Source organism: Podarcis vaucheri (assembly GCF_965113315.1).
Source record: "Podarcis vaucheri genome assembly, chromosome: 12".
Lineage (NCBI taxonomy): Eukaryota > Metazoa > Chordata > Lepidosauria > Squamata > Lacertidae > Podarcis > Podarcis vaucheri.
In genome coordinates, this window is record NC_138750.1 from 45,450,865 (window position 1) to 45,471,119 (window position 20,255).

The window sequence follows — 20,255 nt, forward strand, 5'->3', positions numbered from 1 at the left end:
GTGTTCAGTGTCTTAAAGGCGCCACGATCATGTCGTCTGGCTAGCCACAATAAAAGTAATCTGTGGATGTCAGCAATTTGCAATACACCTCTAGCCTCAATATCATATATGGCCACTTAAAGCAGCTGAAATCAAACAGATTCTGTTTTCATAAGCTCCCAAGGTTTCGCTGTCTGCAGCAAAGCATGTATGGGCTACCATATTCTAACCAACAAATAGAGTCTAAAATGGTTAGGGTACCTAGTAAACTATTGTATAAGGGCAAATTGTATAAGGGTAACTATCACACATGGTGAAGTCATACTCCTTTAGCATTACCTCTCACACAGAAGCTAGATAAGCTCATTGGAAGAAGGTCTGAATAGAAAATGTAACACACATTTAAGTCTGGCATCGGGGGGAACCATGCAATATAAGAAAGCCCATCTCAAACCATTCTTTTCTTGAAAAAGCTTTGTAAACCACACTGCTTTTACTCTCTCTCAGGTTAGCTCAACCAGATAAGAAATTACTCAACACTATAAGAAATTACACGCAAAACATTTAGGAAACAGGGATGCCTACATTGATAATATACATATAGGAAAGCAATGCCTCTAATTGCACTCACTAACAACTTCACACAAAAATGGTTTGTGCCATTAACACTTGAAATTGTGCTTAACACTTGAGATTTATCTTGGGATACAATCTTTTTTCTTTTCTTTTCTTCCCTTTTTTCAAATAGCACCATATATATGGGCTGTACTAGATGATCTTCATGGTCCCTTCCAACTCTACAATTCCGAGATTCTATGATATATACATGTCAAGGCTTGCAATGTGCACCAGCTTGTTTCCATTAAACCATAGTTCACACAGCTGTTCCCAGCAAAAAATTAAAGAAATCCCCTTCCTCATTTCCCACAGCTTAACTTCAGTGAGTTAGTTAACATGTATTAGCTGCTTTCCTAAGCACATATTTATCCTAGCTTAAAATTTGTGTCACACAACAGAAAACTAAATGAGATTCAAGTCATCTACTAATGAGAATGAATGATAGCCTACAGAAGAATTAAGAGTCTTAGTTCTTTATGCTGCTGTGAGGCAGAGACGGGGCATTTCCAGCCCTGAGGGACTGATTTAGTTCATTTGGCCCATGAAGCTGATTCATCCAAGCCACACCCACATGCCCTACACCTAATGTCATATCTGGTGTAAAGGCAGAGCATGCACAAAAGGGACTTTGCAAGAACCACTGATCAACGGTGCTTGTAAAGCACCTTGCACATCACATCCCAAGTGCCAATTATCAGCTGATGATTGTTGGGCTTTGGGAAGCCCTGCACACACATTTTTGCTGACGCGGTTTGATTTCAAACCATGTGGTCAAAAGCAGGTCATCTGACAGCACTGTGACATCAGGTGATTGACAGGTGCACAGTCCCACCTACCTGTCCAGCATAAGTGTGTGGAGATAAGGATTTGACCTGCTGACCAGATCCAGTTTCCCCCACTCTTCTTGCAAGGTATCAAATGATGCTATGACTACATCAAATAAATTTTAATCTGCAAATCTAAATGTGTTTCTTAAGAATTTGACTACGAACTAAAACTAATAGATTCAGAAACATACAAGACATATTGGTGGGCAGACTTTTATCTAGCCTGAATTCCAGTTGAACCTTCAAAAGCAACCTATGAGTCATTATGCATATAAAACAGTTCTTTCATGTAGAATCAAGTTAACATTTTGTTCATTAAAAAACAATTTTAAGCTAGATTTAGCCAGAGAACTTCACTCCCATTTAGTTTTGGTTGCAACCAAATGGAGTGTCTTCTCTCCATCCCCTCCCCCTCCATCTTGTTTATTTTTATTTTCTTTCCTTTTGTAGAAGAACAAAAATGCCAGATTAATAAAATGGAACAAAGAATAAAGAGCGCAAATGAGAATCAAGGATAAGTAATGAGATATGGAATCTCTATGCTTTCAAATCCATCATTCTGATGCATAATATTATTTGTGACAGAAAGGGACTACCATCTGCCACTTGGTACAAGATAAAGGATGGTGCTCAACTCAGTTCCTCAAAGCCATATATTAGCATCAACAGGTGTGAACATAATTAGCAATCTTGTTGACTCATAGCACAAATTTCAAATATAGGAAGGAGTTTATCCAGCAAGTGATATAGGAGCAAAAATATACTGTTTATCATAATAGGTCAATACCCTTTGAGGGCCATTAAGAAAGGTAAAAGGAGGTATGATACAGGCTGTGTACGATTATGCAGAGAGAAAGACATTTTTCTCCTCTTACGCTACTAGAACCTGTAGCCATCAAATTAAGCTGAATGTTGGAAGATTGAGGACAGACAAAAGGAAGTATATAAAATGAACTCTTGAATTTGCTCCTACAAAATGCAGTGATGCCTACCAACCCTGAAGGCTTTCAAAGGTTAGACAAATTCACGAAGGACAGGACTAGGCATGACGCCTGTGTTCTACCATTGCTATGGAAGGCAGTATTCCTCTGTATACTGCTTGCTGGGAAACACAGGTGGCGAGTATGCTAGTGCACTCATTTCCTGCTTGTGGGCTGGCTTCTGATGGGGATCTCATTGGTCACTGTCAGAAGAAGATGCTGGACTAGATGTGTCTTTATGTTCCTGTAGGGTTCTATCGAAATTAAAAGGCGCCTGCTCCTTGGGAGAAAGGCGATGGCAAACCTAGACAGCATCTTAAAAAGCAGAGACATCACCTTGCCAACAAAGGTCTGTATCGTTAAAGCCATGGTTTTCCCAGTAGTGATGTATGGAAGTGAGAGCTGGACCATAAAGAAGGCTGATCGCCGAAGAATTGATGCTTTTGAATTATGGTGCTGGAGGAGACTCTTGAGAGTCCCATGGACTGCAAGAAGATCAAATGCATCCATTCTTAAGGAAATTAGCCCTGAGTGCTCACTGGAAGGACAGATCGTGAAGCTGAGGCTCCAATACTTTGGCCACCTCATGAGAAGAGAAGACTCCCTGGAAAAGACCCTGATGTTGGGAAAGATTGAGGGCACAAGGAGAAGGGGACGACAGAGGACGAGATGGTTGGACAGTGTTCTCGAAGCTACAAACATGAGTCTGACCAAGCTGCGGGAGGCAGTAGAAGACAGGAGTGCCTGGCGTGCTCTGGTCCATGGGATCATGAAGAATCGGACACGACTAAACAACAACAACAGGGTTCTATCCTGTCCAACCCCCCACCACCACCAAAAGCAACATTTAAAATCTGTATGAGGGATGAAGAACCTGAGGCCCTGCAAATGTTGATGGATAACTCTCATCATCCTGGACCTTCGGCCATGCTGGTTGGAGCTGATGGGAGGTGGAGTCCAACAACATCAGGAGGGCCATAAGTTCCCTATTCTTGATTTATATGAAACCACTGGGAGCTGTCATCTGGGGATTTAGAGCACAGTGCTATTAGTATGTAGATGACAATTAGCTCTACCCCCCATCCCATCTGAAGAGGTTGTGCAGGTAGGGGACCAGTGTCCAGAGGGAATGATGGTTTGGTGCAGGCCAATAAACTAAAGCTGAATAAGATGGAGGTCCTGTGAATATGGGGTTCTCTGGTCCAGGAATTAGGGAGCCCTCCCTGTCCCTGAAGCAGCATGTTTGTTGCCCTCACTGGTGGCCTTTAGGGGTTAACTAAAGACACGGTCAACCTGGGCTTTAAGGAGATAAATGCCCTGGGGAGCCAGCTGTTGAAATATGCTAGTGTTGTTTTATGTCAAGTTCTGTTGCATGTAGGGAGGTTTTTAAAGTGTGGTGTTCTTGACTTGATTGTATTTTACTGATGCTGTATACCACCCTTTGCTCCTGATTGGAAGGAAAGATGGCATATAAAGAAAATTCACCACCACCAGAGGCCTGCTTGGGGGTGTGGGATCAGCCATGTTGACAAAAGACACATTTCAAATACACTTAATATGAACTTGAGGGAGACAGTCATTCAAAAGAGATATTTAAATATGTCTTACGGGTGTGTGTTTGCAGTGTTACAGATTTTTGCAAGGTGCATATTTTCAAGGTACACCTGCAGTGGTAGGAGAGAGTCTGTTTGCAAGATCATTACTACACAAGATTCATCAAAGCAAGACACAGCCTAGTGATAATCCCTCTAGTGCTTCACAGTTTATGCAATAGTCAATTAGTAAAGAGGATGAAAGACAGAGCAATCTTTGCAAATAGGTCAGTGCCTATATTTGTAATTATTAACCCAACTTGCTACTTATAGCAACTTCTCTTTAAATGATACATTAGAGACAAAGTATGGGAAGCATTTAAATCAGACATGAACTTCCTGTACACAACATACAAAGATTACACTGAGCACCTTCACACAGATTTTAAAAGTTAATGAGCATATGTCACCATAACAGTTCTACTCAAAGCAAGCACATGTTTTAAAAGGGAGACTAGAGCATTCCGGGTGCAACAGTGCCCAGAGTTCCCTCTTAAGATCTCTGCACCATCCCTACTGATAAGGACAGGTGGCCACAAATCCAAAAGTCCATCCTCTGGCACGAAGCATGTCCAGAAGCTCATTTCCCCTCATGCACTGCAGGTTGAAGAAAGAATTTCATTGTTACCTATTGTGTTATAATTTTTTATTTATTTCAACAATGTAAAAGGTAAAGGTAAAGGTACCCCTGCCCGAACGGGCCAGTCTTGACAGACTCTGGGGTTTGTGCGCCCATCTCACATCTATTGGCCGGGGGCCAGCGCTGTCCGAAGACACTTCCGGGTCACGTGGCCAGCGTGACAACGCTGCTCTGGCGAGCCAGAGCCGCACACGGAACGCCGTTTACCTTCCCGCTGGTAAGCGGTACCTATTTATCTACTTGCCCCCGGGGGTGCTTTCGAACTGCTAGGTGGGCAGGCGCTGGGACCGAGCAGCGGGAGCGCACCCCGCCGCGGGGATTCGAACCGCCGACCTTTCGATCGGCAAGCCCTAGGCGCTGAGGCTTTAGCCCACAGCGCCACCCGCGTCCCCAATGTATATACCACTTAATTACGGTTGTCTCTTAGTAATGTACAGGAGACCCAATACAATAAGCCTAAAAATGAGTAAAATGGTATAAAATCAGAATTCAGCTAAAAAGCTTGCTGGAATAAATTCAGAAGCCCTGTACGTTCAACAGGGAAAGGAGCTTCTTGTGGATATGAGCCATGCATCTGAGCCATGGGAGGCCACTAACAGTGACTCCCACGAAGACCTCATTGATTCGGCAGGGATATAAGGGATCTGATGGTCAGTCTCCAAGGTATCCTAGACCCAAGTAGATGCAAGGATCTTGAACCTGGCCCAGTAGCATATGGGGAGTCAGTGCATGCTTTTGATCACTGCAGGTATCTGCTGGCAATCATCGGTCCTCATCAACAGTCCAGCTGTTGCACCAACTGGAACTGTCGGACCAGGCCCAAAGATAGCCCAACATAGAGCTCACGGCAATAATGGAATCTTGAGGTGGCCAATACATAAATCACTGTGACTACACTACTGATTTCCAAGAATGGCTACATCTGGTTTACTAGCTATAGGCACAAAGAGCACAAAGAGACAAAGAGCACAACCCCAACCCTAGCCAACTGCCTAGACATGGGAACCACCAACATAGTGCCTCCATGTTCCCATGGTTCAAGCACAATTTACTGGTCCATTTCTCCACTGCATCCAGACAATGGTTCAGATCATGCACATCCTCTCCAGGCGCTGATGTTGTAGAGAAGGGTCAGCATACTGATGACCCTTTCCGCCCCCAAAAAACTTTGAATGACCACATCCAGAGGCTGCATACAAGTATTAAACAGCACGAGAGACAAGATTGTACTAAGATACACCATAGCTGAAATACAGTCTCCCAATGCGACTCTCTAGATACAACCCTACAGGGAGGACAGGAACCACTGTCCAACAGCACCCCCAATACCCATTTCACAGAGCTTGCCAAAGAGAATGATAGCAAAAGCGACAGAGAGATCAAGAAAAAGAAGCAGAGTCCCACACCCCCGTCCCACTCATCATCATAATGTTATTATTTATACCCCGCCATATGGCTGAGTTTCCCCAGCCACACTGGGTGGCATACAGAATATATAAAACATAATAAAGCATCAAACATTAAAAACTTCTCAATACAAGGCTGCCTTCAGATGTCTTCTAAAAGTTATGTAGTTCTTAATATAGTTCATTCATCAGGACAGCCAATACTGATTCAGTCCCAAACTGCACCTAAACCCAGACTGATATGGATCTAGATAATTTGCATTCTCCAGGAACTCCTGCAACTGCACAACCACAACTCTCTCTACCCCCTTACCCAAAAATGGGGTATTTGCAACCAGGCAGTAGTTGTTATAAACCACAGGATTTAGGGTGGGCTTCTTCAGGAGTGAACACACTTTCACACCTGTTTAAGAGCAGAATGCACCACTCTGTCGTGTAAAGACACATTCACCACATCCTGGACCTATCTAATCAGCACCCTTCCCCCAACTGGCTTTCACCAAACATGATAGGCGTGAGGCAAGAAGGCAGGAAGCTGACTGCATTATTGTGAGAGTCCTATCCACAACAACAGGCCAGATAAACCAAAATTTGTCCTACAGAGATTTAACATTGGTTATATATACTGTATATACTGTATATTCAAATAAGGAGCTGCCTAACGGTCACCTCACACTCTCTTCCTTCCCCAAATTAAGTACTGCTTGCTTCAATGTACATGTTACATGAATTCATGGTTATGCAAACTAGATTTAGATTATTTAATAATTTGACAATTAACAACAATCAGCAAAATTCTCGCTTTCAAAACAACAGCAAGCATTGGTCACTTTTAATTTCTATATGAAGATAGGGAACTGATGAAGAAAATAATCTTGCCAAAGTTCAGATGAGTCTGTGTGGCAGAAAAGTCTTCAAAATGCATAGTGTTTATTAGGGATCTCCTATGCAACTGTGGAACTGAGACCAAAGGAAAGCAACTGTGCCCACAATGAGAAAACAAGGCTGTTGCAATTAATCCCACCAGTCACAACAGCAAGTAAGCAAAGGCAGGCCATACACATCCTTCCCACAGAAATACAGATAGCTGCTGACAGCCACAATAAAAGCAGTTCCATTGGAACATAAGGTCACATAACAGAGTGAAATGAGAATACATCCTGTGGTGTTACCATTCACCAAAAGAGGAGAAAGGAAGCATAGTCACTTTTTTAAAACACTGAATCTAGTATCATTTTTTTTATTGAAGCTTGTGTATGCTTGTGCCATTGGGTATTCTATGTTTACAGTGAGAATCTAACACAGATCACGCAAAATCAGGGACAGAAGGCATGTATATGCCCTGCTGCACAACCTATTTAATGAAAATTCAATCCCATCCCCCCCAGTAAAACTGATAGGAGGCTTCTCATAGGTTCAAACAAAGAAAACTGGAATGCATTCCTACAACCCACAATGAGCTGTTGCACAGACTCTCTTGTGTACAACAAACACAAACTTCTTTTATTTTCTAAAATGCATTTATACAGACTTTAAAATGTGCAAGACACAGACAGCAAACCCTGTTAAAAGTAGGATCCAATGAAGAAAGAACGCTCTTCAGCCTCCACATAAACTGGCATAAAGACAATTGACATCTCACATTCACTGTATAGTGCTAACACTCACTTAGCTTAACACTTGTTTTCAAGGTAACCATACGCAGACTGGAACTTCATGTTCTGGCAACAAACAGTCATAAGAACAGCTTGCAAAGACCTTAATTTCTACCCAGCTGATTTCTGCCAAACAATGGTCACTATTGAAAGATTTTAAAAAAGCAGGAGGGTAGTTCAGTAAAATCTAGCAGGCATTTAAATCTCTAGATCTGCTTGATCTAGAGGAAACAAGTTTGCTTGTTCTTATTCTGATCTACTAGCCTGAATTTTTCTTTCCATTTTCAGTTCCAACAGACTTTCATTTAATGGTTCTGGTTTTCCTCAGGGATGGGGTTCAGTCCAGTTTTGGTGTAATTTGAGTTCCTGAACCTAAACTCTCCCAATCATAATTTTAATGTACTTTGCTGAAGTTACAAACTGAATAATCACATTATTACAATATTTATAGTTTACTACATTCTGCAGGGCAAAGAACCAGGCTATAGGGTGTCTTTCTTGCTTATTAAAATAATGTTGATGTCTAATTGCTATGACAGCTTTTCACCACTCATAGCTATGTTGAAAGTAACATAGCTTGTGGGCATCATACCGAGATAAAATATTACACCCATTTTGTAATGTTACAGTTTCAAATTTCTAAGACTGTTGTCTAAGACTGTGACAGATCTGTTTCTTGCCTAGTGAGAATGAGAGAGAGCATTCTGAGGCTAGACGCTTCCCCACCCCCAAGCAGCATGGATATATAGCTGACACCTGAGTACCCAGTAGTAAAATTAGGTCCAAGAGCCTTATCCAGACTGCAAACTGGCTCTACAAGTGAGTGTTGTTCAAGAAGAACTGCTTGCCATACTTTGTTTGACCTGTTTGCACTTTTCATTTGTTACATACTGTATTGCATATAACAGGTCTTCTTGAATTGCATTGGGTCAGTCCACAGGGAGCTGGTGGTTTTCATACAGGACATCTGTATAACTCCTGCATTCTGATTATAAGTTTCATCAAATTTGTTCAATACAGTTTCCCTAGTGCTTCTATTTGGAAATACCAACATCAGCCAAAGTCACTAAAAAATAAAAAATGCTGATAAGAGCAATTGGGGATGTTCCTGGATTCAACACTGTCACTGGATTCTCAGGCTCCTTCAGTGACTAAGAGTGCCTTTTCTCAGCTCCAGCTGGTTAACCAGCTACAACCCCATTTGGATAGAGATAACTTGGTCACTATGATCCATGCTTTGGTAACTTCCAGAATGGATTGCTTTAATGCACTCTATGTGGGGATTTCCTTGACGGTGATTCAGAAACTTCAATCTGTCTGGGGTTTCAACGTTTTAAAATAGCTGCACTCATTGCCAGTTTGTTTCTGGGCCCAAGTCAACGTGCTCACATTAGTGTTTAAAGCAGGGGTTGGAAAACTACAGCCCAGGGGCTGGATGTGGCCCACCGGACTTGTAAATCTGGCCCATGGACCCTGCTGCCTGCTTGGTCAGTCCCCGCGCTAAACCAGCACGGTGCGGAGGCCTAGCCGCGTGGGGACTGACTTCCGCAACACTGACACGATTTCGGGTTGGCTGCACAAAACTCCTGCAGCCAATCCAAAGCCATGGACGCCTCTGGGCGGGCGGCGACACTGGCTTCGGATTGGCTACAGGAAGCTTCTGCAGCCAATCCATAGCCACGGATACCTCTGGGCGACGCCCCTTCCTTCCCACTGAGGCAGCCGCATATGGCCAAGAGCTGAGCGGGAGGAAGTGGCAGTGGCGGGGAGGCTGCCTCCACTGCCCAGGCCAGCGGCATGGGCTCTGCACCCAACAGACCCCTGGCCGAGGCTGAGGACGGCGACGATGCTGCAGAAGACGAGGCAGCGTCAGCGGCTGTTCAGTGAGTGGCGGCAAGGGGGGTCCTTTCGGGAGAGGGTGGGTCTGGCCCCCCACAAGGTCTGAGGAAAAGTGGACCAGCCCCCTCCTGAAAAGGTTTGCTGACCCCTGATTTAAAGTCTTAAATGACTCAGGCCCCAACTAACCAAAACACAACCTCCTTCTCTACAGACCCCCTGAGATGGGAAGAGGGAGCCTTATTGGTACTTTCTCCACCCTTGGAAGTTCAGGGGGCGGAAGCCTGGGAGACTGCGTTCTCTGTGGCATCCCTAAGCTGTGAAACTGCCGCCCCACAAAGGCCCATCTTTCAACTTCATTACACAGATGAAGTTTACACAATGTTGAAGATTAATCTCTTTACCCTGGCTTTTGACACCTGAGGGGTACATTTTGAGAACACCCCTTATTTTTGAGGTTTTAAGTTGTATTAATATTGCGTTTTTAATGTTGTAACCAGCTCTGGGACCCTAGGGTGAAGGGTGAGTAATAAATAAATACTTTTTAAAAAAAATGTGAAAGTGGTACATGTGGTGGTTGTCAGCTAATTTGGATTAATAACATAATAAGTGCTATGAAGATTATGTTCACTGTTCAGGGCACATCAATTTATCTAAACCCTCGTAGGTAATTATCAACTCAAGGAGTATCAATCATCACTGATGGCTGCTACATCAAAAAATAACAAGGATGACATGAAACAGCTAGCATCCATTGAATGCAGTTGTTGTGGTACAGCTCAGGGACTCCTAAAAATAAGCTGATAAGAACTACCACAACCTCTGTGAATAAAAATGGCATGTCTAACCCAGTGTCAAGCACTAATCACCCAGATACGCTACAGAATATGAAAAGCTTTCCACTCTATTGGCCATTTGAATTTTCTATCAATTTAATAAGAACTTCTGCAAGAGGATACATATGTTGACCATAACAGGCTAAACTGATCCAATCCTTTCCATCATCCTTCCCATGCTTAATGAACCCTTCAAAGAAGGGTTAATTTCTGAAAAATGGCAAATCAATGGATAACTGCACAAAAACAAGCCACCAGGTGGGTGTCACCAGAGAAATATTAAGTATTCTCTCACTATTCTAACACACAGTAGCTGAGTGAGCCTAGTTCTTATACATTTAGTATAAAAAGTTTGTGTACATAAACAAGCTTCTTGCTAAATTGTTACTTCATACCTTTTTTTAAGACACAAAATAGTTCAAATTTGACTGTGATGCATCTCATCTTACCTGTACTTGTTCTGTGGAACTGCTACTGAGTTCATCTCCAGATTCTGAATCCTGGTGGATTTTCTCTGAGCCTTCTCCTGCGGAATCACAGGACTGTTCTTGCGAAAAGCTGGTCTTTTCTATCTCCACACATTCAGAACAAGAAAAATGGGACACAGAGAATGTTCTGTTCTGATTGGAAACTTTAGGGAACTGAAATTCATTCAATTTCCCATTATTCTGGGAAAGGTCCAAGCTCAGGCCAAAATTCTGACCCGGGCTAACGTTTGGTCCGAAATTCTGATTGGCATCCCGAACTGTGCTAGACACTTGAACTGGAGAAGATTTCCCAAAACTAGAAAGCTCCGGAGACTTATTGACATTTTCTGTTGACCTCTGTAACCCATGCATAAGTTTTAAAGAGCTGTTTGGCAGCCCACCCAATTGCTTGATAGGTGGCATTAGTGCTTTGCGAGTTACTTCTTTCACATACTGTGCTGGCACATAGAATGGCTTTGAGTTTTCATCCCTCTTGACTTGCCACCAGTCATCATTCGTCTTTTTCACTAAAATGTATCTCTCCCCTTGTTTAATCACAATCCTTTTGTCTTTTGCTTCATATTCATAGTCATATTCAACTTCGATGTATAATGGACCTGAAAGAATCTTTCCACTCTTGTCGGCCATGTCTTGGAAGAAACTGTATTCACCTTTCTACGTGAAAGGTAAGCCACATTATGGTCTTCCTTTCCCCCTGTAAAGGGGAAAAAAATGTTATTACCACAAAGGAGTTTCAGCTGCATGCTGTTTATTGACTAGTCTCATATTTGGGATGAACTGGCTAATCAAATCTTTCGCAAAGTTTTTTCTCTCAGACCATTACTAGAAATTTCCCCAGAAACCTTTCTGAAATGTTTCCCCTTCCCTAATTGGCTTACATTTAGGCATACAAAAGCTGTTTTTTTTTAAGTTTCACATGCAGTATACTGTAAATATCTGAAGAGTTTTTCCAGATTGTCAGAATTAGTTGAAACTGAAATATAGGTTTGAGGGAATTCAATAAAATGCTATTTGTATGGTATCCCAATAAATTCAGTGCTTTAGACACTGAATACCTCCACATATTTTAGTACATTACAACACATTAACCTAGGATTCATTTTAAGAAAAATTCAGGGTACTGAAAACTCTGATCGTGGATGAATAGCAATGTACATAAATATAAGTGCTTTCTAGGCATAACCATATGAAAAATGTTAACTACAACTTTAAATGGGACCATCCTGATGACTAGGTGTGCTTTGATGTTGTTCACAGGGGGCAACCATTTTGTGCATGTTCAATTGATGCACAACCACTGACACACACATCATTTTCAGCCCCAGAAGAGGGTGGAACGGGGCAGGCTTACATGAGACCGCTGATGTGCGCAATGACCCAAAATGCAACCCCACACAAATGGGAAGTTGCCTGTACTGTAATTCTATTAATGTATTCTGATTGTATTTGCAAGAGGATTTGTATCCTGAAAAGTGGAATAAATAAAATATAACAATTTCCATTTTCAGAAATATCACACCCACTTACCAATTTTTCTTGAGCTACTAGGTCTCCATTACTACATTACTCTTTTGAGAATCACTGCACTCTTATTCCATGAAATACATAAATATTCTGCTAAAGTGGTATACAAGAGGGTTTTTTTTGTCCACAAGTTGCATAGATAGTACGTTAAACATTAATACAGTAACTTTTTCTGGACCCTAATATCTGTTCGGCTCTTGCTCTTTGCCTGTTACTAAGCCTATTGTTTCAGTTACTTAGCAAAATGGATCAGGTCTTTTTTTAGTTCAAGACAATCCTATGATTACGTAGAGGATTTATTTAGTTCAGGTATTATTAAACCTTGTGGGGAATAAAAGAATGGTTTTGCTTAATTTGGCTCCCATATTCTGCTCAGATATCCCTTTAGTATTACTTCTTCTGAGTTCTGTAGTGCCATCAAATTAATAAATCACAAATCATTACCAGACATCTTGGAAAGTGTTCCCTTCAAGTTCTGTTACCTAATCTTATGAACCATAGAGGTCAGGATACTGTTAATAAGAATGTATACTCTTTAAGCATGCTTCCCACATTTTAATAAAACAGCTTTGCCAAGGTCACATTGCAGATATTTCAGCTGTTACATATATTTATTTTGGTGTAGGGTTTCTTTCCTCTTAAATTCCTTAAATCTTTAAAGTGGGATAGGAAAAAAAACCCAGCTTATACATTTAACATCTAAAGGGTGTTGTTTCTGTTCAAACAAAATAACAAAGATTAATCCTTGATTAGGCAACAGACACTGATAATTCACAATGAAGGAAATTATTTCAACTGAATTCCAAAAGATGGTTTGACTATACGCAAATGAGACTGTAAGAACACTTGGGCTCACAGACTCCCTTATCCTTCTCATGCACTGTAATTCATTTCCTCCCCAGTTTAAAATAAACCAGTTAGTACTGTCATCTGAACTGGCAAGATATGGCTTGCACTTGCCCTCCTGAAAATCAAGATTGCAAACCAAAGTGTCATCCTAGCTTCCAGACTTGGTTTGCATGGCAAACACAACCACAGTCTGATGGAACAAACAACTATGGTTTGCCACAAACCAGGAAGTAATTCCAACATGCAAGGTGAGGAAAGGGAGCATGCAAGCCAAAGTATCCTTCCTAGGTCATTTATGTACCCATAGTTCTTAGTGAACTGGTTCAGAAATAACACCATTAGAAGTAGACAAAGGTTTTCTGCATGCTTACAGAAGGGAACCGCATCAAGTCAGTGCTAGACACACAGGATTTGTTGTTCCCAGAATAGAGATGTAAATTTGAATGTGGATATCTGCATATCTTATTAAGGACAACTTGGGCCCTTATATTCCAGCTTAATCATCCATGTTAGAGGCCCAACTGGCCTCAACTAGAAGTTTGCTATTTAGTGATCTCAGTCTTGTGCTATGGAACACTCAACATCAGTATCAGTATCAAACTTTAGTTTGGTCCCTGACCAGCATAAGATAAAACATACGGATAAACAGAACACATAAGACTTAAAACAGGTAAGGCGTAAAAACTAGTAATTAAAAGCTGATTATATCACACATACTTAAAAAGGTGGGAAAAGCGACAAACAGCTAAAAGCGACTATAAGGGAGGGAGTGTGAAGGCGCACAGGTCTTGCATTTGGGCCTAGTTTGTGGCACAAACCATCCTTTGATGGAACACTCTTCCAGCAGAGATTTCGCAGGCAGTGTCAGGTGTCTCTTGAAGACCTTTTAATGCTAATAGGCCTATGCAACTGCTTAAAACTTTTTGCAACTATAAGTCGCTTTACGTTTTCTTTAAAATATCTTCATGTTTAAGAAGCCAATTGTAATGTAGAACAAATGAAAGAAAATACATGAGAAGTAAGGGAAATTCTTCAGCTCCAGCGCAGTGCATCTTAAGGATCTTGTTGGACTGAGACCAAAATTTGTAAATGAAGAGGGAATAGAAAAGTCAGCTCTAGAAATAAAACATATGTGCCCTATTAAAACTACAAGAGAAAGACTAACTTTATAGAATACTGCCAACAATAATTAGTGTTTTATCCACTTTTTGCTTCTATAAATTATTTCTTCCTGTCACTTTAATTTCCTATATAAATCATCACAAGAGATAGAAGTACTACAACTGGGGAATAAAATCCGTCTACCTAACTAGCTCAAATAATTATTTATGCTGGAATAACCAACCAAAGTGTTTTTTAAATTTGTATTCTGTTCAAATGTTGAGCAGCAGCTCTAACTTCACAAAATCCATCTCTCAAATGCCATTTCTCAAAAGCCGCATCCCGCCCCCCTTTTAAGCACTTAAATGAGCATCACCTGCTGTAGCCAATGGTTGATAAAGACAACCAGACTTGTGAGGGGGTAGAATAAAAATGAAGTGGCATCCATCATTAGCATTATGAGAATACTAAGGCTTCAATCCAAACTTAATGGCTGCATTTGTATATCAAGCTAAACCAGGGGTAGTTAATGTGGTGCCCTACAGATATTTTAAACCACAACTCGAAACATCCACACTGTTGGCAATACCAGCTGAGGCTGCTAAAAGTATTTCAGTTCCCATCAGCCTCAGCCAGTATAGCCAACAGTTAGGGATGATGAGAGTTATACTCTGAAGCATCTGTAGCACACCACATTGGTTCCTCCTTTTGTTAAACCACTGTTTGATGTGTGCTTGAGCAACAACAAACTACAAGCAAGCCTTGAGCTCAAGTCCCCACCACTCCCACTGTCAGGAGTTTGCTTCACTTTTGTTTTGTCCAAATAAAAAAAACCCATAGTTAATGTTAATCATGTTTTGCTTTTTTTAAAAAAACCAAAACACAACAACTTGCAACCAGCTCATAAACACTGTGCCAATGCAGCCAAAGGGGATCAGTTCTGAGTAGGTGTGCTGTAAGCATTAGAACAGTGGATACGGTAAACTGTATTATACACTAAATTTGCACTTTTCAAAGAGTGGATGTAATGTAGGAGGCAATAAAAGTGAAGTAGCATGACATTAAAGCCCACACACTTCACTAAATTAATGTGAGTCAACAAAGGGTGAGCAAGATCTGAAATTAGTACTAGAACCCAACCTTACTTTCAAAGCCGAGTACAAAAAACATTTAGAAGGTTAGAAAGCAGTATAACAGAATCATCATAACATATCTGTGTATAATTCCTATCCTGGAAACTATTTAAAACCAATTATAATTTGCTTCACTCGGTGTAATAATTGAAGCTCAGAATCAAAAAATCATAGCACGGTCCAAACAAAAATGGGAAAAAACTATGCTACTATTTATGTAACCAAAAATACAAACAAGCTCTCTCAGTGTCATTTGGTTCTTACCGCAGACTATTGTGCTGGCAAACATTATCCCCTACAGCTGCAAGGAGTACATTAATGATGTTGTGATACAAACAAAGTTAGTCATTGAAGTCGTATTGGAGGACATTTAGATCCCCATGTCATAGGTTCTTACCAACTGAAGACTAGATGAAATAAAACCCAGCCAACTGTCCTCTGCACAATTGATGTTTTCTCCTATGTTGTTACTTGTCAGCATCTCAGCAGCAAGCTTTAATTTAAGCACATTTTCATTAAGCCCACAATTTCTGGATGCCTATCACTTGAGAGAACATAATGCACACCCCCTGGCATAAACAGTTTTGTCTTTTATGCAAATTTTTCTGCAACCTATAAGTTTCACTTCAGGCAAGAATTCTGTCCATCAGAGGAATGTGAAGGCTTGCATTATTCTCGAGGTTTAAGATCAAAATTTCTGACAAGAAGAAAGTACACCACAGTCATCTGGAGAAAGGGTAACAGAAACATTTCTAGTCACCATGGCAGAAAAGCAAACACGCAATGCAAGGCCAAGTCCATGAGTTTCATAACAACATTCTCTTCACATTTGCTGAGGGAAATCAATTTCACACGCTGAAATTTCATCAGAATAATTTTGCTTGACAGCTGGTATGACTCATTTGTACTCAATTTTATATGAAATACTTTCAAAATGAGCCTAAAGATTTAAACACATAGAGAGATTGTAACCATGGACGGTAGTTACCAATTACCAAAAAAAGGTCAGCTCCTTCTTGAGCACCTACACTAGGGAACATTTGAGGACAATGGGCTCTCCAATAATATGGTATTTAAAATAAAAGCCAAACTGTACCTTTCTTGAAACTTGATTACAAACTCAGTTTATCATAATCTGAATGCATAATGTACTTACATGCCAAACAGCTTTAAAAAGCCAATTTCCCCAAAGTTTTTTTTATTAAAAGGGGGAGGGAATAACATCATATCAGTTACTTGCCTCTCTTACTCTACTCTTTTGTTATTGTGCTGACTACAATTGCAAACTATAAATAGCTAGAAAAGTCTGTGACTGATACATTGTGGTTAACTCATACTAACTAAGGCTCAAATCATTTTAAGGCCTGTATAGACAGTTGGCAAGGAAGAGAAAATGCAGAACTTCCGCTCAAGCTGGTAACTAAGCTATCCTCCTCCTTCATAATTTGTCCTAACTGGAGAAGTGAAGTTACACAATGTACTCTCCTTTAATGTATCTATGTGTTTGTATTATTTGGTCAACTATACATACATCTGCAAGCTGTATGTTGTATGTATGAGACTGTTGTAAGTCACTTTTGGTTGCCCTGGGCAACCCTGACAAATTTATTATTATATTTATTATTGTTGTTGTTGTTGTTAATAATAATAATAATAATAATAATAATAATATCATATAGTTGTGTATGCATAACACAAAATAACTTATAACCAAATTATGCTTTTACTACAGAAGCAAAATATACCACTTTAGGACTCTTCTCCACACAGGCAGCTTGACACAAGGCAAAATACAGAGAGATAGCATCAATCTGTGTATCAGTTGCACAAACATGAATGCTTCCAGGCATGAAACTGCCCTGACTCCCGAGGGTAAACGAAACACTTAAAGTTAGAATTCATATATATTTGCAAAATCAGGCTGTACCAGTCAAGACACAGGGAACTACAAATTAAAACTGGGCCCAAGTGCGGACAGAGGTGGGGTTGCCATTCCTCCCACCTGCCCTTATAAGCCCACCCATATATATACACACGAGAGTTATCAAGTGATTACTGTACAGGGAACCAACAAGTCATCCCCCCATCCCATCCTGCTCATGTCGCAGAATGAAAACACCCCAAGGTCAAGCGGGGGGGGGGGGAGTGTCGCGAGGAGGAAACCCGACGCAGCACGTCTATCAGCATTAGGACTTGACACGGTCGTGTGCACATGACGCACCACCGGCTCCCCTTTAAACTCCGGCTGTCACGTTTCCCCACCGGAGTAGCCGAAAGTGTGGCTTAAAGGGCTTGCTCCCCTCCGTCCCTCCTCCTCCTCCTCCCTCCGCACACCTTTCCATGCTCCACCTAGGGGTGGGGCGGAGGCTACAAGGCGCTTTTCTGATAGGGGGCGCAGGCGGGGGGAGGGGTGGGGAGAGGAGGAGGAAGGGGCGGCGGAAGAAGAAGAGTTGCTCCGGCTTAATTATACAAGAAGCGCAACAGTGGGAGGGGGGAGGGAAGGGACAAACAAGGAAACCGTGTCTCTCCGTTCTTCCTTGCAAACAAAACGGTTGTGGGGGGGGGAGAGGAAGAATCCCTGTGAAGCCAGCAACGCCCCCTCCCCAAACACGCACCTACTTCAACGCACTTCTGGCAGGCGCAGCACAGCACGCTGCTCCCCCCCCCCGAATAACGGCCCACTCACCCAAACCGGAGGTCCAGGTCGCTCCGACTACAAGGCGGTATCCCCGCCGCCGCTGTTGCTTCTTCTTCTTCCTCCTCCTTCCGCTTCGCCTCGCTCGCTCCTTTCTTCCCTCCTGCCCGCCTGCCTGCCCAGGAGCCCCGCCCCCTCCCGGCCTCAGCTCCGCGCCGAGTGTCAGCTCCAGGGCACCGCGCCGCCCGGCGTCAGAGGCCCCCATCACGTGCCGGGGGAAGGGAGGGGAGGCGGGGCAAAAGGTGGAAAGGAGCGGCGCCGTTGGGAGGGGAGGCTTGGAGTGACAAGAGAAAAAGAGGCGGGAAGAGGGGGCGCGAGGGAGAAAGAAGGGCGCCTGCGGTTGTTCATTTGAATTCCGCTCTCCTCCCCCCCGCCCCCGCCCCACCTCACTCTCGTCCCTTTTCTCTGCCCAGGCTGCTTGTTCCACAGAACAAAAAAAAGGAATAAAAATAAAGCTCATGTGAAACACGCCACAAGCATGTGTCTGTTATTATATTATTACATTATATATTATATTATGCGCCTCGACCGAGATTAAGCTGTGTCAAAACCTGTTGCAGGGGGAGAGGGAGGGAGAAACTTTTTTTTTTTTTAAGGCAGAGGGATGCGCTTATTGAACCTTAATCCTCAAAACGGGAAAGATTTCAAGGTGGCGTGTGGGGCCGTGGCGCGCGAATGGAAGCGATCCCCGCAACAGTTGGTTAAAGGAAGCGTGTAAATCCGACAGACGCGCGTTGCAATCAATATACGGATAATATACTAAAGGGCAGCAGGAGGAGGACTACAGGAAAAGTGCCCGCGAGCGCAAGTCTTGAGACGTCTTGGAAGCCGGGGAATAGTAAAGGTTTTGGGGGCGGGAGAGAGATCGGTTCTTTTTTGCACACACACACAAAAAGAAAAGCCCTGGGATGCAAGAGTTTAAGCTGTGGGCATGTCCAAGCTAGCTAGCCACAGCCTTCGACGCAGCTGCCTCGCGGGAAGGGCTGGGAAACTGCATGGAAGAAGCTTCTCGACAGACCTTCCTGCAGTGATATTGCAAACCCTGCCGCGTCACTAGGAGTGCTTTGATATCAAAGCCTGAGGGTGCAAAGGCAGGATGTCCCAAAATCAATTTATGCTAGGTTTTATAAATGCCTGGGTGTTTTTTTTTACCTGCCCTCGGATTTACTTCTGAGGATACACGTGTAGTACTGCACCATTAATAGCCTCAAGGTTAAACCACAAGCTCCAAGTCAGTAATACAGACACAAGCCTCATTTGTTTGGGATCTCATGGCTTAATACCTCAAATTTGATGGTTGGAAATGGGATACCTAATTAAATGGTGTTTTCGGTAATGTTCACACTTTGCAATCCATTTCCCCCTCATGCAATGCATTTTGTTGTGTTATTTTCGCTGTTTCAATGCACCTTTTCCCTGCAGAGTTGTGTCTTTCTTGCCATTGTTTCTTGGTGAACTGCATAGCTGGTTGTAAGTTGTTTTGGGTTGCCCTGCCTAGACAAAGCAACTAATAAATTTAATAAATAATAACGATGTAATAACCATCATGAGGGGACGCGGGTGGCGCTGTGGGTAAAACCTCAGTGCCTAGGACTTGCCGATCGCATGGTCGGCGGTTTGAATCCCCGCGGCGGGGTGAGCTCCTGTCTTTCGGTCACAGCTCCTGCCCACCTAGCAGTTCGAAAGCACCCCCAAGTGCAAGTAGATAAATAGGTACCGCTTTATAACAGGAAGGTAAGCGGCATTTCCGTGTGCTGCACTGGTGCTGGCTCGCGAGAGCAGCTTCGTCACGCTGGCCACGTGACCCGGAAGTGTCTCCGGACAGCGCTGGCCCCCGGCCTCTTAAGTGAGATGAGCACACAACCCTAGAGTTGGACACGACTGGCCCGTACGGGCAGGGGTACCTTTACCTTTACCTAATAACCATCATATGCATGTTTACTCAAAGGTAAATACAACTGTGCTCATTCCAAATAGGTGTATTTAAGATTGCAGCCTAAAATGATATCTCCAATATTTCAATATAATTGTATACTTGAAGATTATAATCATTGTTAACAATAGCTAAGATAGAAACTTTTGGATTTGCCAAAAGT

At 42.4% G+C, this 20,255-nt stretch overlaps 1 protein-coding gene across 10 annotated transcripts in view; it reads right to left on the reverse strand.

Annotated features, from left to right (window-relative positions):
• ARHGAP12 (Rho GTPase activating protein 12) overlaps nucleotides 1-18,325 on the reverse strand; it is a 73,585-nt gene extending 55,260 nt beyond the window's left edge. For 3 of the 10 annotated variants that reach the window (XM_082193769.1, XM_082193765.1, XM_082193764.1), the window contains exons 1-2: nucleotides 18,151-18,324; nucleotides 10,819-11,551 (exon numbers count right to left, since the gene is read on the reverse strand). In XM_082193769.1, coding sequence (XP_082049895.1) covers nucleotides 10,819-11,484 — 666 coding nt within the window. In that variant the 5' untranslated portion in view covers nucleotides 11,485-11,551; nucleotides 18,151-18,324. Of the gene's footprint in view, nucleotides 1-10,818; nucleotides 11,552-18,150 lie in introns of all 10 variants that reach the window. The other 7 variants (XM_082193768.1, XM_082193762.1, XM_082193763.1 and 4 more) reach the window with 5 other exon arrangements.
• Nucleotides 18,326-20,255: the final 1,930 nt, after the last annotated feature.